Source organism: Oncorhynchus masou, chromosome 6, assembly GCF_036934945.1.
Source record: "Oncorhynchus masou masou isolate Uvic2021 chromosome 6, UVic_Omas_1.1, whole genome shotgun sequence".
NCBI lineage: Eukaryota > Metazoa > Chordata > Actinopteri > Salmoniformes > Salmonidae > Oncorhynchus > Oncorhynchus masou.
This window is the reverse complement of record NC_088217.1, coordinates 33447468-33471712: the sequence shown is the minus strand read 5'-3', so window position 1 is coordinate 33471712 and position 24245 is coordinate 33447468. Positions and strand designations below refer to the sequence as shown.

The 24245-nt window shown below is 43.4% G+C and overlaps 1 protein-coding gene across 1 annotated transcript in view; it reads right to left on the bottom strand.

Annotated features, from left to right (window-relative positions):
• The window catches only part of LOC135541937 (rho guanine nucleotide exchange factor 25-like), a 44851-nt gene extending 20606 nt beyond the window's left edge, over positions 1-24245 (bottom strand). The window contains exon 1 of the mRNA XM_064968445.1: positions 23819-24245. Coding sequence (XP_064824517.1) covers positions 23819-23912 — 94 coding nt within the window. The 5' untranslated portion in view covers positions 23913-24245. The remainder of the gene's footprint in view (positions 1-23818) is intronic.

The following is a 24245-nucleotide window of genomic DNA, read 5'->3' as shown; positions in this document are numbered from 1 at the left end:
GAGCATACAAGTCGCAGTGGTGGGTGGTATAAGGTGCTTTAGTGACAAAACGGATGGCACTGTGATAAACTGCATCCAGTTTGCTGAGTAGAGTGTTGGAAGCTATTTTGTAGATGACGTCGCCGAAGTCGAGGATCGGTAGGATAGTCAGTTTTACTAGGGTAAGTTTGGCGGCATGAGTGAAGGAGGCTTTGTTGCGGAATAGAAAGCCGATTCTGGATTTGATTTTCGATTGGAGATGTTTGATATGAGTCTGGAAGGAGACCCTAAGCACACAGTCAAGACAACGCAGGATTGGCTTCGGGACAAGTCTCTGAATGTCCTTGAGTGACTCAGCCAGACCCTAGACTTGAACCAAATCAAACAGCTCTGGACAGACCTCAAAACAGCTGTGCAACAACGCTCCCCATCCAACCTGACCAAAGATTGGTTCACGTCCATAGATCTGAAGGATGTGCTTTTTCATTTAGTCATCTTCAGAATTGGTGGGTCCCCTGAGGGACAGTTGAGCTAATGTTGGCTAATGTGAATAGCACAAGGTTGCAAGTAACAAGAAATTCCCTGGATATATCTGATATTGGCAGAAAGCTTAAATTCTTGTTAATCCAACTGCTGCACTGTCCAATTTACAGTAGCTATTACAGTGAAAGAATACCATGTTATTGTCTGAGGAGAGTGCACAGTCTTGCAACATTTTGAACAGAAATACAATGGTTCATTTCGATCAGTCTAAAACTTTGCACACACACTTCTGTCATCTAGTGGCCAAAATCTAAATTGCACCTGGGCTGGCATAATACATGATGGCCTTTCTCTTGCATTTTAAAGATGATGGCACAAAAAAGGTTGTTTTTTTCCTTGTATTATCTTTTACTAGATCTAATGTTTTATATTCTCCTACATTCCTTTAACATTTCCACAAACTTCAAAGTGATTCCTTTCAAATGGTACCATGAATATGCATATCCTTGCTTCAGATCCTGAGCTACAGGCAGTTAGATTTGGGTATGTCATTGTAGGCGCATATTTAAAAAAAGGGGCGGATCCTTAAGAGGATCATTTATACAGCCTCCCCACAGATGAGGTTTCATTTTGAGGGTGTGGCCTACAAGTTTCTGGTCCTGCCTTTTGGGTTGTCCCTAATCCTTGCACCTTTTCTACAGTTATGTTACGTTTGATGCTGGAGCTCCGAGATACGTGTCAAAATCGCTAAGCAGTGTACTTTGAAGCAGTGTGCCGATGACTGTATCATTTTATCGGAAGCACGTGATCAATGACGTCCAAAGCTTAATTTCCTTGAACAACCATCTGATTGGTTTGGTATCAGTGGGACAGCATCTATAACCATGTGGCTGCTCTAAATACTTTTGACCAGCAGGTGCCACTAGTGTACACTGTGCTGATCAAAGCCTGGAGTAATTAACCTATTTCAACGCAATTGTCTGAAAAAACCCAATGCTTCAGGAAGCTTAGTTTCCCTGTCATTACTTTTCTATGGTGGTGGAAGCGGATTTCGCACCAGTGGGGCTTATTTGGACGATTGGCTGTAATTGAGGGAACAGGTGGAGCTCCACACTGCCACGCTGGTTTTCCGTATTCAGCCTCTGGGGTTCATAATGAATCACAAGAAAAGCTGTTTGACTCTAGCTCAGCATCTGGGACTTGTTCTGAACTTGGTTCTGAAGCATGCATTTTTGTCGCAACAAAGAGGGTTACATTCCAGCTATGTCTGGCACAGTTTCAGTTGGGGAACTCGGTGCATTTTCGCTTGTGGCTGATGCATCTCGCCACTGACATCGGTTGCTCATGGTATCCCTGTCGTGCCTAAGGGCTTTGGCTCCTTGTAAGGTCTGATAACAGGACAGTGGTGGTGCACATAAACAGTCAGTAGGGATGGGGTTTCTCTCTTTGCTGAACCTGGCCCATTATCTGCTCTTATGGGTGATGCATCTTCCTGGATCTCTCTACGTGGGTGCGGATCTACTTTCCCGGGGGGGGGGGGGGTCATATCTCTACGGAGTGGAGACTGGTGGTTGTCTAGATATGGGACCAGTTAGCCAGGGCTGACATAGATCTTCACTCATTGTGACAAAACGTGCATTGTTGTCTGTTCTTCTCAATGGCGGAACTGGGCACTCTGTTGGGAAAGGATGCTTTGGCATGTCAGTGGCCTCGGACCCAGCTCTATGCGTTTCCTCCAGTGGACTTGATTCAGGCCACCGTAGATAGTGTCCGTCAGGAGGGTCTGTTGTTGAATCTGGTGGCTCAGACCAGTGTCTAAGCCTATGTCACCAACCTGGGACCTGGCTTTGGTCCTGGATGTTCTGTGTAAGCCTTCGTTTGAACCACTGGAGTCTGTGGTGCTGAACATCCTTTCCTACAATAATGCCCTGCTCATGGCCTTGGCATCGGCCAAGCGCGTTGGAGATCTCCACACACTATCAGTACAGCATTCCTGTTTGGAGTTTGTTATGTCCTAATGCAGCTTTTGCTCCCAAGGTTATGCCTATTTCTTACAGGTCCCTGGCTTTTGAGACAGAGCACCTCCTCCGTTTGCTTCCTGTGAGCAATGGAGGTTGAATGGCTAAAGAAATAAGAGCATGGAATGAAGAGATAGCCTAGCCCTAGGCCAATGTAGCAGTAGGCCTATAACTTCCTTGACAACTAAGTAAAAATACATAAAGCCAACAAATAAAAATAGACGCTGAAAATGCAGGTTCTTTCAATCACATTCACCTGTCTGCCTCCCTTTGTATCTGTCTTGACTTGAGCTATCGCTAGTGAAGTGCAACACTGTATTAAATCAATCAACTGAGTGAGCGTCCAGCCCAATGTCTGTAGCCTATACATGAGAGTCTGGCCCGAAGCTGTCCCATTGCGAACTTGTAACATTGTAGCAGCTAGCCTATTCCAGTGAGCTCGGGACATACACATCTGTTTTTGCCCAAAGGGAAATGTGTTCATGTATTTTATGACGTTTCCACTGGATATATGGGATCCTCAGAGCATGGCATTTTGCTCTTTTATACTAAGGCCTGGTGATTATCAAGGGGGAGAGTGTTGGAAATATTTTTCAAATAGCCTAGCCTACTGTGAGGAATGATTTTATTCACAATGGATTTTATTTGAAAAAACTGACTTCGTTGACTTACATGCTGACCAGACCGGATACGTCACGTGTGTGAGCGTCGCAAAATAAATTTAGAAATCCATGTTATTCAATTATTGCACCTGCACTGCTCTCGCCCGCCAACTAGCGTCTGCAATGCCAAGGGCTGAAATAGAAATCCTTTCTCTTACTGACGCAGATCACGTTGCAAGTTCTGCCTCTCCCATCTCCTCATTGGTAATACCCACGTGGTGTATTGAAAGACTAAATGTTTTGCCGGTTGTTGTGGTAATACTATGAAAGTGTAGATGCCAATCACCATATAAGGTCCAAGATAAAAAAAAGCCTGTAAGGAGGAGAGATGACTAGAAACGATTTGGTTGGCCGTTTTATGTGTGGATTAATTGTTGGAGTAGATGACCTTGTGCATTTCAGGTAAAATAACAACTCAATGTTTATATCCCAGGACAAATTAGCTAGCAACAGCAAGCTAGCTAACTAGGACAAATTAGCTAGCAAGTACAAGCTAAATTGCCATACATGTTTAATGCTTTTCGACCTCTCCCCAAAATAATGTAATTGGTTCAGAGTTTGTTTTGATATTTTAACCTGCGTGTCGTGATCGAGTTTGGTGTAGGGGGACAAAATACATTTATGCACAATGGAGCATGCGCAGCAGGTTTGGGTTCCGTGTTACTGTGTGAGATGAAGAAAAAATGACTGAGAATCTCAGCTTATTAGTGGTGGTGAGTTAAGTCAATAAGAAATCAGACAACGCCAAATGGGTTCTTTCATACATTTGCTCGCAGCAGGCTAGTTAGCCTACTTCTGTGCATGCTCAGGTGCGCACGCTGAATCAACATTTAAGAGGACAGAGAAAACAGACACATCCTCATTGCTCACATGAAGCGCTCCAAACAAAATACAATGACAAAATTCGGGGAAAAACATTGTAAATGACAGTATGAAATAAACCAAAATGTGTTACTCACAAGTGTAGCAGGTATTGGGACAAATACACTTATATGTGTATTAAAGAAGTAAAAAGTTAAATATTTGGTCCCATATTCTTAGCAGGCAATGACTACATCACGCTTGTGACTCTACAAATTGTTGGATGCATTTGCTGTTTGTTTTGGTTGTGTTTCAAATTATAATGTGCCCAATAGAAATTCATGGTAAATAATGTATTGAGTCAGTTGTAGTCCCCAGCCCAAAAATGCTAACCTCCCCTTTTATTGTAATGGTGAGAGGTTAGCATGTCTTGGGGGTATGATATTTGTGTGTGTGTGTGTAACTTTCTTACTCATCATTATTCACGATTCATTAAGGATAATCCGTAATCATGGTAGCATCCACAAATTTCCCAAGCATGATGTAGTCATTGCGTGTTATGAATATGGGACCCAATACTTTACATTTTTCTACTTTAATGCACATAAGTGAATTTGATGCAATAATATACTTGCAGGAGTGCAGAGCCAAAACAACCAAACGTGTCACTGTCCCAATACTTTGGAGCTCACTGTATCTTTAGGAAGCCCTTTAATTCAAATAGATGAAACAAAAATAGAACTGTTTGGCCAAAATGACCATCGTTATGTTTGGAGGAAAAAAGGGGAGGTTTGCAAGCTGAAGAACACCGTCCCAACCGTGAAGCACGGGGGTGGCAGCATCATGTTGTGGGGGTGCTTTGCTGCAGGAGGGACTAGTGCACTTCACAAAATAGATGGCAGGAAAAGTAGGTGGATATATTGAAGCAACATCTCAAGACATCAGTCAGGAAGTTAAAGCTTGGTTGCTAATGGGACTTCCAAATGAACAATGCCCCAAATTGTATGTAAACTTCCGACTTCAACTGTACACACACACAGATAGACACACACACAGAAAGATGGGATCCACTTTTGTGACCTACTTAAGGTAGGGCCCTGCTCTCAGACAACCATGGTAAAGGGGTCTTCCCAGTCTAAAGAGAAAGAGGACAGGACTACTATTACCCCTATAGAGCCCTGTGTTACTCAGCATACAGTTACACATGGTTATGTTCACTTATAGCCAGGCAAAACCCTTATCTACAGTACACCTACTTACTCGACAGCATAACACTACACATGGATCCTCACAAATGGAGAGATGTAGTCCTAAAGTTTACCTACTACAGACAGTAGCCATGGAAATATGTGACAAATTTACCTTTTTCACAGGGCTGTTTAGATCAGCCATACTTACTGGTTAGAGATGAATTGGCTCCAAAGTCAAACCAAATCTCTTTGGAAATATGTGGGGTGTGATAACAGGGTCAGAAACCAATGACTTATAACCCGTGGGCGGGGGGGGCTTAGGGTCATGAAATATTGTGTGGCTGAAGGGCGGTTGGGTGACGGGTCGCTTGAATAAAGAGAAACAATACATAAAAGAACATGAATGTATAATTATTGTGCAATTCATGTCTATAGGCTACGTTGAGTTTTTTTTCCATTATTTTTGTCTGGCATTAGTGGATAGCCTAAGCATAAGCTTTAGGGCCTAACTGTAGCGCGCCAAATACACACAAATTGCAGGTGCATCATGCAATCTAAGGGGCACAAAGTATGTCAGGATGGCTGTGGGGTCGTCAATTGTTTTTTTCCTGCAATCTAGAGCCATAATCGCTATGCTTAATTCTATATAAAAAATATATTTTTAATTTTCTGCATGTCTAAGTATACCTCTTGAGCTGTCTGTATCCTCCTGACCTGTGTTTTTTGCTTGAATCTAGGTAAAGGTTGAACGCAACGTGAGTCAGTACATTTAGTAATTGCTTGCTTTTCTTAAGTCTACTAACCTTGCCAGTAGGCATGCCAGCTAATAAAGTTAGGCAAGCTAGCTACTCAAACTTGATTGATAGCCTTAAATGTCTTCTTGGTAGCTAGTTATGAAGTTTAGAGATTGGGAAACTATCTGGGCTGGTTAAAGCCAAATTGCTCTGTGGCTAGTAGTATTACAGAGAAGAAAAAAAATCTTAAACAAAAGATCATATATACATTTACAAAAAGGACAAATCTGAGGTTGCACATGATTGTATGTAGTTTCTTGCAAAAGCCCTCTGTGACTTTAAATAATAATTGTAGAAATGAAATGCCTTTTATTGTGTGACGGAGTTGACATAAATTCAGTTATTGTAATTGCATTATATGAGAAAAAATATATAATTAGGAGGTTGGTTTGATAGCTAATGCTTTGGTCTATCAAAATATATGTTTCAAATGTTGTTAATATTAACACAATATTTGATATTGTCCCATCTTTTAAGAATCTTTGAGCTGTAAAACCGCAACATTGTCTCTCAGCTTCATGGCAAAACGTGTAAAATAGTATGAGATTAGCTATAAAACTGCACATTTTTCATGGGCAGGACACAATTTTCTATACAGTGAATTTCAATCATAGATGAAGACAGTAGGTAACTTAAGACAGAAACAATAGGAGGGAGGTTGGTCTGGGAGGATGGGTAGGCTGTCAACACGAATGTGGTGAACCGGAAGGTTGTATGTTCGAATCATGGAAAATGTTAGCATTTTCGCTAATTAGCAACTTTGCCACTACTTACTACTTGTTAGCTACTGTGCAACTACTTAGCATGTTACCTAACCCTTCCCCATAATCCTAACCTTAACCCTTTAACCTAACTCCTAACCTTAAACTTAACCCTTTAACTACTTAGCTAGCATGTTACCTAACCATAACCTTAACCCCTAAACCTTACCCTAACCTTAAACCCTAACCTTAATCTTAACCCCTAGCCTAGTTAACGTTAGCCACCTAGCTATCCTAACTAATGTTAGCCACCTAGCTAATGTTAGCAACAACAAATTGGAATTTGTGTAATGTACACAAACAAATGCGTTATAAAGAAAGAAAGTTGTGTAATACACACAAAATACATTGTGATGAAAATAGTGTAATACAAAATAGTGTAATGGCAAAATGGGTGGGGTTATATCCTTCCTGTTTGGCCTGTTATGAATTTCGATTAAATTTGATTAATTTGTGTCTATTTAAAAAAAACTGTGCCTTTAGATGAGGTCATCCCCACTGCAGTAAACTGTGGACTGTTGGGCTATGATGGCTCCTATGGCTAGCTGCTCTGAACTTCCTGTCGGAAAGCTGCCAAGGCAAATACCCCTCAGTGCACACTGCTCTCATCAGCAAACTATGAATCTGTTATAGAATAATTTAACCCTTTCCTATCCTCTCCCATCCGATTAGTATTAACTCTGCTCATAGGCCAAAAAGGGTACAGAAACTGTCACTGTACATCCCTAGAAAGCGAGGGATTATACTGTGTTTTATACACCGAACATAATCATTCTGGTTTCACATGAGCCTGTGTAATTTAATCTGATAATGATCCTTAATCTGGTACACCCAAATAAAACAGGACTGTTTGTTTTTGTGACCTGGTTCAATCCACATTGTTTCCATGTCATTTCAATCTCAAAATTCTATGTGATGACGTTGAATCATCATGGAAAACTGATTGGATTTGAAAAGAGTAATCAGTTTAAGGGAATTTAATATTTTTTCACCCAAATTTTAGCCTAACCTTTTTGTTGATTTCACCATGAATTCATGTTAGTTGACAACTCAACCAAATGTAAATCAAAACTAGACGATGAAATGACGGCTGTGCCCAGTGGGTTCTCTAAATGTCAGCAATCATAGATACACTGTAGGGCCAGGAGTTTTGCCTGGTCAGGACCACTTGTTCAAGAAAAGGAAATACTCCATGCCCTTATCATTAACAGTTAGTGTGCATTAGGAAAGTCTGAATTAGGAAAATCTGTGTGCATTAGGAAAGTCTGAATTAGGAAAATCTGTATGCATTAGGAAAGTCTGTGTGCATTAGGAAAGTCTGAATTAGGAAAATCTGTGTGCATTAGGAAAGTCTGAAAGCCACACTTCACCACCAGCATTTCCTTTTTAGTTACTTTGTATCAGGTTTATTTTTACACTTACCGGCAGTGATGACCTCATATACACACACACACACACACACACACACACACACACACACACACACACACACACACACACACAGACTGGGTAATTAGTCAGAGTTTATGTGCTGCAGTAGTTTAGGAGTCAGAGATGCTAAATTCTTTTTGAGAGCTCTGAGTGGGTTGAGTCACTGATGTGATGTTCCTGTCTGGGTTGGCGTCCCCCCTTGGGTTGTGCCGTGGCGGAGATCTTTGTGGGCTATACTCGGCCTTGTCTCAGGATGGTAAGTTGGTGGTTGAAGATATCCCTCTAGTGGTGTGGAGGCTGTGCTTTGGCAAAGTGGGTGGGGTTATATCCTTCCTGTTTGGCCCTGTCCGGGGGTATCATCGGATGGGGCCACAGTGTCTCCTGACCCCTCCTGTCTCAGCCTCCAGTATTTATGCTGCAGTAGTTTGTGTCAGGGGGCTAGGGTCAGTTTGTTATATCTGGAGTACTTCTCCTGTTTTATCCGGTGTCCTGTGTGAATTTAAGTATGCTCTCTCTAATTCTCTCTTTCTCTCTCTCGGAGGACCTGAGCCCTCGGACCATGCCTCACGACTACCTGGCATGATGACTCCTTGCTGTCCCCGGTCCGCCTGGCCGTGCTGCTGCTCCAGTTTCAACTGTTCTGCCTGCGGCTATGGAACCCTGACCTGTTCACCGGACATGCTACCTGTCCCAGACCTGCTGTTTTCAACTCTCTAGAGATAGCAGGAGTGGTAGAGATAGTCTTAATGATCAGCTATGAAAAGCCAACTGACATTTACTCCTGAGGTGCTGACTTGCTGCACCCTCAACAACTACTGTGATTATTATTATTTGACCATGCTGGTCATTTGTGAACATTTGAACATCTTGGCCATGTTATGTTATAATCTCCACCTGGCACAGCCAGAAGAGGACTGGCCACCCCACATAGCCTGGTTCCTCTCTAGGTTTCTTCCTAGGTTTTGTCCTTTCTAGGGAGTTTAGAAGCCACCGTGGCTTCTAGGTGTAGAAGGTGTAGAAGCCAACGTGCTTCTACACCTGCATTGCTTGCTGTTTAGTGTTTTAGGCTGGGTTTCTGTACAGCACTTTGAGATACCAGCTGATGTACGAAGGGCTATATAAATACATTTGATTTGATTTGAGTGTGTTTCCGATTACATTTTCCCAAACATTTTCATAACATATTCAGTCTTTCTCACTTTTGTGTTTGTATACAGTTCACTGAATTTTGAGCCTAATGAAAAGTGGGAAGAGAGGATGAGGAAGAGAGGAGAGAAAGAAAATAAAAGTTTGTGTGTGAGTGACAAATTTAGTGAGCAAGTTCGAGGAAAAGACAGTGGCCTTGATAAGTACAGTATAAAAATATCACCAGCCTCCGAATTCAGTTGAATTTGCATGAATTGCTTTCAATTTGCGAGCTATTAAAACTATTAATACAGATTTTTCCATCATGAAAGGAGGGGTCTTGATTCTGCCTTAAGCTGATGACAAAGAGAGAATACAGCTAGCACATAACGTTCTGAAAACTGTGTTTCTTAGAGATTGGTGAGAGCTTGATTGTCCTATGGTTATTTTGCATACAACCTTCCCACAACTTTCTGGGAATGTTGCAGGATGTTGCTTGGCTTTGGAACATTCTCAGCACATTTAAGGAACATGACAAAACAAGGCTATTTTCTTGGCATTTCATTACTTTAACAGAACATTTCCTAAAAGTTCAAACATGGTTACATTTAATTATATTTTTGGTCATGTTCTAGGAATGTTCTCCAACTGGTTTGACATTGGGAATGTTGTCAAACAGTCCAGAGAATGTTAAGAAACAATGTTCTTCTGTGGGAATTTCAGTACTTCTGCATAACATTTTCTGCAGGTTTTCTCATTGTTCTATTTAAAGTGATGTTCTCAGAACATTAAGACAACATTCCATAAAAGCACACAAGAAAACATTAGTAACGTTCAAGATCTTGAGTGCTTGTTTTCTTTAAAATTGGGTCCGTTTGAATAGACTAAAATGAACAGCTTTGTATGAGTTTAAAAAAAAACATGGCACAGTACCTACATCCTGGTAGCGCAGAACAGAATATAGAGAACAGAAGATCATAGGTTTGAATCTCACTGACGACCATGCCATAATAAAAAATTAATGTGTTTGCATGATTAATGACAAAGCAAATTAATTTCCATGTGTCCTATCTGTCCTTGGTGTTCAAAACAGTTAACCCAAACTAAGTTAGCAGTGTAATTGAAAGTCTTGAAACATTCAGTGAAAGTTAAAAAAAAAAACATTACAATCTTGTTCAAAACGTTCACTAGATTTATAAAATGTTCTCAGAATGTTTTTTAATCATGTTCAAATAACTTATCTCCATTCTCAGAACAGTAATAAAACCGTTCAGGGAACCATAGAGAACCATAGTAAAACATTCTCAGAACCTCCCTTGCAACCTAAAGATGTACATTACCAGAAGAGGCAAAATTGTCCCTTCCATTCTCAGAAAGTAAAAAGAACATACAGTTTTAATGGTCAGGAAATGTATGGCTTTGTTCCCAGAACCTATGGGAAACCTAAAATGTACATTCCCACAACTTCCAAGGACCAGATGCACTAGCTGGGAATGCACTAACATCACCAGGCATTCCTGCCTATTTATCCCCCAAAAATGATGGTGTCTCTGACCCTGACATCACTGATAGACAACAGCTGCTGAAAAATGTTCACATCAAGATATAGAAAGTCACATTACATCTTCTTAGATAAACTGGGAGAAGAGGGGAGATAAAGAGAGAGAGGATGAGAGTAAGAGAGACAGAGAGAAAGTGAGAGACAGAGAGAGAAAGTGAGGGATTGAGATGTAAGGAAGAGCGAATATGGTTCTGTTTTGACTCTCTGTCTCAGGTTAATAAACAAGGGAGACGGAGGAGGAACAGAACAGGTTGGGTCACTGGGGTGTTGGGGAGAGGTAATGTTTAACACAGAGTGAGAAGAGAGAGGGGAGGTAGAGGGTAGAGAGATAAGATAAGATGGCGCCAGAGAACAAGGCTGACGTTATAGGTATTCCTAACCAATTGTGTTTTTTGTTTGTTTCTTTGCGTTGTTTGTAACTTATTTTTTTACTTATTTTGTACATAATATTGCTTCTACTGTCTCTTATGTCCGAAAATAACTTCTGGGCATTCGAACTGCAATTATTCACCACGGACTAGCAGAATCATTTTTTTCTTTAATGAGTCCGACGAGCCCCCGGGAACAGGCCCAGATCCCTTCATTTGCGTGAATAGAAGGCGGAGAAAAAGGAGCCAGAGGGCAGGCTACCTTCTGAGAATTTGTAAGCGATCCAATGAATCCCACTTCCTTCCATTCTGCTAGCAAACGTGCAATCTTTATGAAAATAAAATCAATGACCTATGCGGAAGATTAAACTACCAACGGGACATTCAAAACAGTAATATCTTATGCTTCACGGAGCCGTGGCTGAACGACAACATTATCAACATACAGCTGGCTGGTTGTACGCTGCATCGGCAGGACAGAACAGCAGCATCTGGTAAGACAAGGGGCGGCGCATTATGTATATTTGTAAATAACAGCTGGTGCATGATATCTAAGGAAGTCTTGAGGTTTTGCTCACCTCAGGTAGAGTATCTCATGATAAGCTGTAGACCGCACTATCTACCTAGAGAATTTTCATCTGTATTTTTCATAACTGTCTACATACCACCACAGACTGATGCTGGCACTAAGGCCGCACTGAATGAGCTGTATTTCGCCATAAGCAAACAGGAAAACGTTTACCCAGAGGCGGCGCTCCTAGTAGCCGGAGACTTTAATGCAGGGAAACTTAAATCCATCTTACCCAATTTCTATCAGCATGTTAAACGTGCAACCAGAGGGAAAAAAACTCTAGACCACCTTTACTCCACACACAGAGATGCGTACAAAGCTCTCCCTCGCCTTCCTTTTGGCAACTCTGACCATAATTCTATCCTCCTGATTCCTGCATACAAACAAAAATTAAACTTGATCAATACAAAAGTGGTCAGATGAAGCAGATGCTAAGCTACAGGACTGTTTTGCTAGCATAGACTGGAATATGATCTGGGATTCCTCCGATGGCATTGAGGAGTACACCACATCAGGCAATGGTTTCATCAATAAGTGCATCAATGTTGAAATTCCCACAGTGACCGTATGTACATACCCCAACCAGAAGTCATGGATTACAGGCAACATCCGCATTGAGCTAAAGGCTAGAGCTGTCGCTTTCAAGGAGCGGGACACGGAAGCTTATAAGAAATCCTGCTATGCCCTCCGACGAACCATCAAACAGGCAAAGTGTCAAAACAGGACTAAGATCGAATCATACTACACCGGCTCTGGCAAGTGACTTCACTGACATTTTCAACCTCTCCCTGTCCGAGTCTGTAATACCAACATGTTTTAAGCAGACCACCATAGTCCCTGTGCCCAAGAACACTAAGGTAACCTGCCTAAATGACTACTGACCCGTAGCACTCATGTCTGTAGCCATGAAGTGCTTTGAAAGGCTGGTCAGAAAACCATACTCCAATCAATAAGCTAAGGACCCTGGGACTAAACACCTCCCTCTGCAACTGGATCCTGGACTTCTTGACGGGCCGCCCCCAGGTGTTAAGGGTAGGTAAGAACACATCCTCAACACAGGGGCCCCTCAGGGGTGCGTGCTCAGTCCCCTCCTGTACTCCCTGTTCACTCATGACTGCACAACCAGGAAAGACTCCAACACCATCATTAAGTTTACCGATGACACAACAGTGGTAGGCCTGATCACCGACAAAGACGAGACAGCCTATAGGGAGGTCAGAGACCTGGCCGTGTGCTGCCAGGACAACAACCTCTCCCTCAACGTGAGCAAGACTAAGGAGATGATTGTGTATTACAGGAAAAAGAGGACCGGGCACGCCCCCATTCTCATCGACGGCGCTGTAGCGGAGCAGCTTGAGAGCTTCATGTTCCTTGGTGTCCACATTACCAACAAACTAACATGGTCCAACACACCAAGACAGTCATGAAGAGGGCATGACGAAACCAATTCCCCTTCAGGAAACTAAAAAGATTTGGCATGGGTCCTCAGATCCTCAAAAGGTTCTACAGCTGCACCATCGAGAGCATCCTGACTGGTTGCATCACTGCCTGGTATGGCAACTGCTCGGCCTCCGACCGCAAGGCACTAGAGAGGGTAGTGCGTACGGCCCAATACATCACTGGGGCCAAGCTTCCCATCATCCAGGACCTCTATACCAGGCAGTGTTAGAGGAAGGCCCTAAAAATGTTCAAATACTCCAGCCACCCTAGCCATAGACTGTTCTCTGTTACCGCACGACAAGCGTTACTGGAGCGCCAAGACTAGGTCCAAGAGGCTTCTAAACAGCTTCTATCCCAGATTCTTCCTTCACTGTAAGATTCTTCCTTCACACCTGTTGTATTCCTGTTGTATTCAGTGCATGTGACTAATACAATTTGATTAGATTTGATTTTGATAATGAGAGGGAGAGAGAGAGAGGGATAGGGAGTTGAGGGGACAAACACGCACCGGGGGTTGTGAAGGGAATCAAGGTCTAGAAACAACAGAAACACACAGAGAAAGAGAAAAGTAGGAGGTGGAAAGAAAGGAAAAGTAGAAGGCCAAACTGGCTCTAACCACTTTTCTCCCCTCATGTATCCTAAGAGTGGAGGATGGAAAGCCAGATGAGAGAGTGATAAGACAGAGGAGAGAGAGAGGAAAGACAAAGGAAAGGTAACTGAGCTAAACTAAGGTAACTGAGCTAAACGACTACCGCCCTGTAGCACTCACTTCCGTCATCATGAAGTGCTTTATATATCCCATTTAGCAGACGCTTTTGTCCAAAGCGACTTACAAGTCGGCTGGGGCCACTATTTTTGCATATGGGTGGCCCCAGTGGGAAACGAACCCACGACGCTTGGCGTTGCAAGCACCATGCTCTACCGACTGAGCCACACAGGACCCTGCTTTGAGAGACTAGTCAAGGACCATATCACCTCCACCCTACCTGACACCCTTGACCCAATCCAATCTGCTTACCGCCCAAATAGATCCACAGACGATGCAATCTCAACCACACTGCACACTGCCCTAACCCATCTGGACAAGAGGAATACCTATGTGAGAATTCTGTTCATCGACTACAGCTCTGCATTTAACACCATAGTACCCTCCAAGCTCGTCATCAAGCTCGAGACCCTGGGTCTCGACCCTGCCCTGTGCAACTGGGTACTGGACTTCCTGACGGGCCGCCCCCAGGTGGTGAGGGTAGGCAACAACATCTCCACCCCGCTGATCCTCAACACTGGGGCCCCACAAGGGTGCGTTCTGAGCCCTCTCCTGTACTCCCTGTTCACCCACGACTGCGTGGCCACACACGCCTCCAACTCAATCATCAAGTTTGTGGACGACACAACAGTGGTAGGCTTGATTACCAACAACGACGAGACGGCCTACAGGGAGGAGGTGAGGGCCCTTGGAGTGTGGTGTCAGGAAAATAACCTCACACTCAACATCAACAAAACTAAGGAGATGATTGTGGACTTCAGGAAACAGCAGAGGGAACACCCCCCTATCCACATCGATGGAACAGTAGTGGAGAGGGTAGTAAGTTTTAAATTCCTCGGCATACACATCACAGACAAACTGAATTGGTCCACCCACACAGACAGCATCATGAAGAAGAACCTCAGGAGGCTGAAGAAATTTGGCTTGTCACCAAAAGTACTCACAAACTTCTACAGATGCACAATCGAGAGCATCCTGGCGGGCTGTATCACCGCCTGGTACGGCAACTGCTCCGCCCACAACCGTAAGGCTCTCCAGAGGGTAGTGAGGTCTGCACAACGCATCATCGGGGGCAAACTACCTGCCCTCCAGGACACCTACACCACCCGATGTTACAGGAAGGCCATAAAGATCATCAAGGACAACAACCACCCGAGCCACTGCCTGTTCACCCCGCTATCATTGACAAGGCGAGGTCAGTACAGGTGCATCAAAGCTGGGACCGAGAGACTGAAAAACAGCTTCTATCTCAAGGCCATCAGACTGTTAAACAGCCACCACTAACATTGAGTGGCTGCTGCCAACACACTGACTCAACTCCAGCCACTTTAATAATGGGAATTGATTGGAAATGATGTAAAATATATCACTAGCCACTTTAAACAATGCTACCTAATATAATGTTTACATACCCTACATTATTCATCTCATATGTATACGTATATACTGTACTCTATATCATCTACCGCATCTTTATGTAATACATGTATCATTAGCCACTTTAACTATGCCACTCTGTTTGCATACTCATCTCATGTGTATATACTGTACTCGAGACCATCTACTGTATCTTGCCTATGCTGCTCTGTACCATCACTCATTCATATATCTTTATGTACATATTCTTTATCCCCTTACACTTGTGTGTATAAGACAGTAGTTTTGGAATTGTTAGTTCGATTACTTGTGGATTAGTTAGATTACTTGTTGGTTATTACTGCATTGTCGTAGCTAGAAGCACAAGCATTTTGCTACACTCGCATTAACATCTGCTAACCATGTGTATGTGACAAATAAAATTTGATTTGATTTGATTTGATTTGAAAGAGAGAGAGGAAAGATAGAGGAGAGCGAGAGAGTAAAGACAGAGGAGAGAGCGAGGAAAGACAGAGAGAGAGAGAGAGGAATGACAGAGGAGGAGAGAGAGAGGAAAGATGGAGGAGATAGAGAGAAAGTGGAAAGAGAGGAGAGAGAGAGGAAAGACAGAGGAGAGAGAGATGAAAGACAGAGAGAGAGAGAGAGAGAGAGAGAGAGAGAGAGAGAGAGAGAGAGAGAGAGAGAGAGAGGGTGGGTGGGAAGACAGAGGAGAGAGAGAGGAAAGACGGATGAGAGAGAGTGGAAAGAGAGGAGAGAGAGAGGAAAGAGAGGAGAGAGAGAGAGGAAAGACAGAGGAGAGAGAGAGGGGAAAGACAGAGGAGAGAGAGAGAGAGGAAAGACAGAGGAGAGAGAGAGGAAAGAGAGAGGAGAGATAAAGAGAGGAAAGACAGAGGAGAGAGAGAGAGGAACGACAGAGGAGAGAGAGAGGAAAGACAGAGGAGAGAGAGGGGAAAGACAGAGGAGAGAGAGAGGAAAGACAGAGGAGAAAGAGAGGAAAGAGAGAGGAGAGATAGAGAGAGGAAAGACAGAGGAGAGAGAGAGAGGAAAGACAGAGGAGAGAGAGGAAAGACAGAGGAGAGAGATAGGAAAGACAGGTGGAGAGAGAGAGGAAAGACAGAGGAGAGAGAGAGAAAATACAGAGGTTAGAGAGAGGAGAGACAGAGGAGAGAGAGAGAGGAAAGACAGATGAGAGAGAGAGGAAAGACAGAGGAGAGAGAGAGGAAATACAAAGGAGAGAGAGAGGAAAGAAAGAGGAGAGAGAGAGGAAAGACAGGGGAAAGAGAGTGGAAAGACAGAGGGAGAGAGAGAGAGAGAGAGAGAGAGAGAGGAAAGACAGAGGAGAAAGAGAGGAAAGACAGAGGAGGGAGAGAGGAAAGACAGAGGAGAGAGAGAGGAAAGACAGAGGAGAGAGAGGAAAGACAGAGCAGAGAGAGAGAGGAAAGACAGAGGAGAGAGAGAGGAAAGACAGAGGAGAGAGAGGGGGAAGACAGAGCAGAGAGAGTCGAAAGACAGAGGAGAGAGAGTGGAAAGGGGGACAGAAAGCTCCATGAGGAGACAGTCAGACACTTACACCCGGCAGTGACAATAAAGAGCACACACACATACACATACATTCTAAATCAGAGACTTAACAGTGGACAGCGAGACAGGGGATTCAATTCAATTTCAATTTAATGGGCTTTATTGGCATGGGAACATTTTTACATTACCGAAGCAAGTGAAATAAACAACACAAAAGTAACAACAGTAAACATTACACTCACAAAAGTTCCAAAATAATACATTTCAAATGTCATATTATGTCTATATACAGTGTTGTAATGATCTCTTTCTCTCTCTCAGTATAACAGAGCATCAAACCACCATGGTGATGGTGACCTCACTCAGTTTCTTTTAAAACACCAATTATCACTGTCACATTAACAGGAACACTTTGTCACTGTCTGACAGGCTACATGACAATTACTGTAGAGAAAGATAGATCTTCCAAGAGGAATTATGGTTGAAAATACACTGAGATCATCATCATGGCTTAGTCTATGCTGTGTGCATGTGCACGTGTGTGTGTGTGTGTGTGTGTGTGTGTGTGTGTGTGTGTGTGTGTGTGTGTGTGTGTGTGTGTGCGTGCGTGCGTGCGTGCGTGCGTGCGTGCGTGCGTGCGTGCGTGTGTGCGTGTATATGGTGCAGTGGCCAGGACCAAAGAGACACTGGGTGTAAGAGATATGCTGTCACTTGCTTTGAAAGACAACAAGGTATAATGAGTGAGAGAAAGGCAGCATAGTAAGAGTGCCATCCTAACATAATGCTTTCTTAGTTTACCCATTTCACACATCTACTTTGTCTCTGCAGCATGGATAGAACTGCACTTTAATCACTGCCTGAGCAACTGGAACAACAAAGGATTTAAGAGGGGGGAGAGAGAAACAGGGACAGACAGAGGGAGAGAGTGGTAATCTGTCCCGGCACAGTACTGACTCCCCTGCGCGCACACACCACTCTGTGCAAACCAAACACTGTCACAGAAAAAGAGGAAAGGCAGACAGACACTTGGACATATACTTACAACCACACTGGGAGATGTGACACACACAGACACACACACACACACACAGACACACACACACACACACACACACACACACACACACACACACACACACACACACACACACACACACACACACACACACACACACACGCACACACACACACACACACACACACACACACACACACACACACACACACACACACACACACACACACACACACACACACACACACACACAGACACACAACCAGTGGGCATTAAGCTCTCTGGTTGATCAGTATTATCTTGTTGATGTGGATGGTCCCAGTCAGAAGTCAGATTATAACAGCATGATATTCTGGAGTCTCCATCTTCTCCTGGTATATCAGCTCTACTGCACTACGGCGCAGAGCATTGTTGCTATGGTACATCACTGCACTTTGATGAATAAAACTAGGTCCATGTCCCAAAAGCAACCCTATTCCTATGGGCCCTGGTCAAATATAGTGCACTATATAGTTTGGCTGTTTGGCTGTTGATAAGGTACGTAGGTCTTATCTACGCTGACATGCTAAAAGGTTAACATGCTCAACAAATAGGTTATTCGGTTGACAATCTGCGTGAATGTTCGTATGTGTGTTTGTGTGTGTGTTGGCTCGCATTTGAGGATGTGTGCAGGATGGATAGAGGATGTAATCCTCAGTCAGCCAGGCAGCAGATCTGTCATTCAAACAGGCCTCAAGCCTCAGTATCTTTATATTTAGCCTTTGGTAAATTAGGAAATGAATCAAAACAGGGTCGGCAGAAAGAGAGAGGAGATTATCTCTACACTGTACAAACACACTTCAACATGTACACACACTTAAACAAACCCACACACACATACACACAGTCGTGATTACAAGAGTACAAATATTTTGGCAGGGAGGGAGCTCTCTGACATCCCTAACTCATGGAGAGGAGAGCTCTCCTGTACAGCTTCTGTGCCAGGGCAGGCTCACAGCACTGCTAAATTGTGCCAAAGACAGAGCTTTGAGGAATTGAGAGGACCTCTAGTCAAAAAGAGGAGAGAGTACAGTCCTCCCGGGTGGTGCAGTGGTCTAAGGCCACCAGAAACTCTGGGTTTGAGCCCAGGCTCTGTTGCATCCGGCCGTGACCGGGAGGGGTTTGGCCGGTAGGGATATCCTTGTCACTAGCGACTCCTGTGGTGGGCCAGGTACAGTGCCTGTCATTTCTCTCTGTCTTTCCTCTCTGTCTTTCCACTCTCTCATCTGGCTTTCTATCCTCCACTCTTAGGACACATGAGGGGAGAAAAGTGGTTAGAGCCAGTTAGGCCTTCTATTTTTCCTTTCTTTCCACCTCCTACTTTTCTCTTTCTCTGTGTGTTTCTGTTGTTTCTAGACCTTGATTCCCTTCACAACCCCCCGGTGCGTGTTTGTCCCCTCAACTCCCTATCTCTCTCTCTCGCTCTCTCGCTCTCCCTCTCATTATCAAAATCTACTCTAATCAAATTGTATTAGTCTTGTATTAGTCATATGCGCCGAATACAACAGGTGTAGATCTTACAGTGAAGGAAGAAGCTGGGGTAGAAGCTGTTTAGAAGCCTCTTGGACCAAGCCTTGGCGCTCCGGTAACGCTTGTTGTGCGGAAGCAGAGAACAGTCTATTGCTAGGGTGGCTGGAGTATTTGACCATTTTTAGGTTGCTAGGTGTACGGTGTTTCCTCTGACACATTGATGCGGCTGGCTTCCGGGTTGGATGACCTCTGTGTTAAGAAGCAATGCGGCTTGGTTGGGTTATGTTTCAGAGGACGCATGGCTCTCGACCTTCGTCTCTCCCGAGCCCGTACAGGGGTTGTAGCGATGAGACAGGACAGTAACTACCAACAATTGGATACCACGAAATCGGGGAGAAAAAGGGGGTGAACAAAAGAGGGGAGAGTATCACAATTGTCAAATACCACAACGTTTAGACAATGGTCTACATATACAGTAGTAATGTCTACAGCATACTAATAGACCACAGTGGTCAGCAATCAATTATCTTATCTGCACCTATCAACCAACTCTCTGACATATTTATTTTACCTTTATTTAACTAGGCAAGTCAGTTAGGCCAAATTCTTATTTTTCAATGGCAGCCTAGTGGGTTAACTGCCTGTTCAGGGGCAGAACAACAGATTTGTGCTTTGTCAGCTCTGGGTTTGAACTTGCAACCTTCCGGTTACTAATCCAACGCTCTAACCACTAGGCTACGCCCCATATATGCCACAGAGCTGGACAGTTACCATACAGCACCTGTAGCCCCACAGAGTACAGCAGCACTTTTCTATCCAGCAGTCATCAGCTCTGTGCTTCTGTGAACAGACGATATTGAACATAACATTTCTTCACCACAGTGCTCCATAAATCCCCTTTCAGTTGTCGGAAACAGTTTTTTTTTTGGGGGGGGGGGTAGCTGTTCAGAGTTTGTGTGTGTATTGGGGGGGTCAGGGAGTTGCTTAAGCCTAGCTTTTTGGGGGAAAGGAATGTTCGGCAGAGTGACTCAGTGACTCCAGCGTTTCCATGATCCAATGATCCGAAAGCAGCACATTCCGAGACACTGCAGATTTCCAGATGTGAGCGTATCGCTGACTCTCTTGGGATATATGTAAACCCTGCATCACTGAGCAAAGGGTCACAGTGTCTATGTAAACCCTGCATCACTGAGCAAAGGGTCACAGTGTCTATGTAAACCCTGCATCACTGAGCAAAGAGTCACAGTGTCTATGAAAACCCTACATTACTGAGCAAAGAGTCACAGTGTCTATGAAAACCCTACATTACTGAGCAAAGAGTAATAGTGTCTATTGCACCCCTACATCACTGAGCAAAGAGTCAGTGTCTATTTAAACCCTACATCACTGAGTCACAGTGTCTATGTCAAGCCTACTTCACTGAGCATAGAGTCACAGTGTCTATGTACATTTTTCAACCTTAGTTTAAACCCAATAGTACTGTATACAGTGCCTTCAGAAAGTATTCAGACTCCTTGACTTTTTTCACATTTCATTACGTTACAGCCTTATTCTAAAATAGATTTTTTTTTAATACAAAATCTTGAGCAATCTACACACAATACCCAAAAATGACAAAGCGAAAACAGCTTTCTATAAATGTTTTCAAATGTATTAAATGTAATAAACAGAAATTATTCAGACCCTTGCTATGAGACTCAAAATTGATCTCAGGTGCATCCTGTTTCTGTTGATTATCCTTGAGATGTTTCTACAACTTGATTGGAGTCACCTGTGATAAATTCAATTGATTGGACATCATTTGGAAAGGCACACACCTGTCTATATAAGGTCTCACAGTTGACAGTGCATGTCAGAGCAAAACCCAAGCCATGAGGTCGAAGGAATTGTTTGTAGAGCGCCGAGACACGATTGTGTCGAGGCACAGATCTGGGGAAGGGTACCAAAACATTTCTGCAGAATTGAAGATCCCCCAAGAACATAGTGGCCTCCATCATTCTTAAATGGAAGAAGTTTGGAAACACCAAAACTCTTCCTAGAGTTGGCCTCCCAGCCAAACTGAGCAATCGGGTAGAAGGGCCTTGGTCAGGGAGGTGACCAAGAACTCGGTTGTCACTCTGACAGAGCTCCAGAGTTCCTCTGTAGAGATGGGAGAAACTTCCAGAAGGACAACAATCTCTGCAGCACTCCACCAATCAGGCCTTTATGACAGGCAGAAGCCACTCCTCAGTAAAAGGCACATGACAGCCAGCTTGTTGTTTTCCAAAAGACACCTAAAGACTCTCAGACCATGAGAAACAATATTGTCTGGTCTGAACTCTTTGGCCTGAATGCCAAGCATAACTTCTGAATGCCAAGTGTCACATCTGGAGGAAACCTGGCACCATGGCAGCATCATGCTGTGGGAGGTTTTTCAGTGGCAGGGACTGGGAGAGTAGTCAGGATCGAGGCAAAGATTAATGGAGAAAAGTACAGCGAGGTCCTTGATGAAAACGTGCTCCAGAGCGCTCAGGACCTCAGACTAGGGTGAAGGTTCACCTTCCAACAGCACAATGACCCTAATCACACAGCCAATACAATGCAGGAGTGGCTTCAGGACAAGTCTGTGAATGTCCTTGAGTGGCCCAGCCAGAGCCTGGACTTGAATCCAATCGATCATCTCTGGAGAGATATGAAAATATCTGTGCAGTGACGCACCCATCTAACCTGACAGAACTAGAGAATCTGCAGAGAAGAATGGGAGAAACCCCCCAAATACAGGAGTGCTAAGCTTATAGCGTCATACCCAAGAAGACTCAAGGCTGTAATCGCTGCCGGAGGTGCTTCAACAAAGTACTGCGTAAAGGGTCTGAATACTTTTGCAAATGTGATATTTCACATTTTTCATTTGTAATAAATTAGGAAAAAATTCTACAAATCTGTTTGGGGTATTGTGTGTAGATTGATGAGATGTTTGAATAAGGCTGTAACGTAAATGTGGAAAAAGTCAAGGGGTCTGAAGAGTTTCGAAGGCGCTGTATAGTTACTGTTTTTGTTTGAACTCTTTATTACTGAGAATACAATAATTATGTCACTGTTCTAACTTTATATAACTGATAGTCTCTCTAACTAGATGTGTAGCGTGATACATTTTCACATTCTGCACAGCTTCCCGTGTCCGCATGAGACTAGCAATGTGTCTGCTGCAAACCCCAGAGCAGTGAACACAACCAGGGCCCAAAGACATTTCATTTAATTTCCTCTGGAGGAGTTGGAGTCTCAGCAAAACATCACCATCAATTATCGTCAGCTGTCTCTCCCGCGAGAGAGAACAAGAGAGAAGAGTGGAAAGGAATGAGGAGGTAAGAGGGAGAAGGACAGACAGACTGACAAAAAAAAAGAAAATGAAAGAGTGAGAGAAAGATAGAGACACTGACGTACCACACACCTCCTAGAGGTCGCCCCCATAGAATTAGGACTTAGAATACGAGAATTGGGTGAACCTTCTTATGATGGAATAAAGGTCAGCCATTTTGGGGAGCTGGTCAACCACCGTTGCCATTTCTGTGGTAAGATATTGTGTAAAATAACGAATTTGAAGAATTTATCTGCACAGTATGTTTGTTAGCTAGCTAGCCAGACAGTTTTAGAGGAAGGATTCCATAAATGTTTCAAATGAATTGCCAATATGTCAACATTCCATTCAAACAACGCAGTGAATCCACAGCCATACACTGGCTGAAATCAGTAGATGCTAGGACAAGTTGTAAATACAACAAGTACTGATATTCTATCATATAACAGCACTCTCAGCTTTTCAAGAAAACAAAAATGTAGACATTTATGGTCAGTTTACATATATTTTAGAAGCTATTTATACGGAACATTTGTATAAAATGCATATAAACTGTATTTATGATTATATGACAATATTTTTGGTTGACAAAAATATTCTATTACACAATTTCTGATATATCACACACCTTTGTTTTATTTTCCTGCATGTCAAATCAGGATTATGCCTCTAGTGCCATTCATTCCAATAGAGTACCATAGTATGAGTCATAATACCCTCATAAAAAGGATCCATTCTCTCAGCCTATAGCTGTAGCAGTGTCTCAGTCTCAATATCTGATCTCAGAACAGCACATTTGGACAGTGAAGAAGAGTATAGGCTATACTTAATGGTGCCCATTTGCTAGCATTATCTGACCTATAAACAGATTGAATATCAACCAACAATCGATGGAGCACTGCTGATTCTTTCTCATCATCTGATCTCAAACCATCTCGGACAAACATGTGTAAGTTTACAGAAGCAAAAAACACAGACTTCACAACTGCACAGACCATCTGACCTACAGTATAACTGAGAAAGCAAACTAAACTCCCATCTCATCTGAGACCAGTAAAGTGAAGAGAGGTAGCTGGGTAAAAATGACGGACATAAGGCAGAGATGTACCAACCTCGAACTCGGGCGTAGCAGCAGCCACACTTAGCCAGTACTTTTCGGAACAGGTGCTGACACCCGCACCCCCGCTGATGGTGACCCCCCTTCATGCTGATCCACTGCCGTTAGTCCCAAAGCGACCAGGGGTGGGCATGGCACAGGACACACACACTCACACACACTCACGCTATAACACACACAGGAGGTATTTCTGTGGTAATCCCCAGAAGATTAAAAAAAAATTCAGGAAAGAAAAAGAAAGAAAGCTTGCTCTACTCTCAGTTAAATCCCAAAGCAGGAGGAGGATGTCCAAAGAAAAAATAGTCCAGTCTTTTAGGATCCCATGTGGAAGAGTGAAAGAGAGAGGGAGAGATGTGGAGAAACAATATGCTTTCCACAATTCACTGAGCTCACTCTGTGGTCACATAGTGGGCTAGCATTCT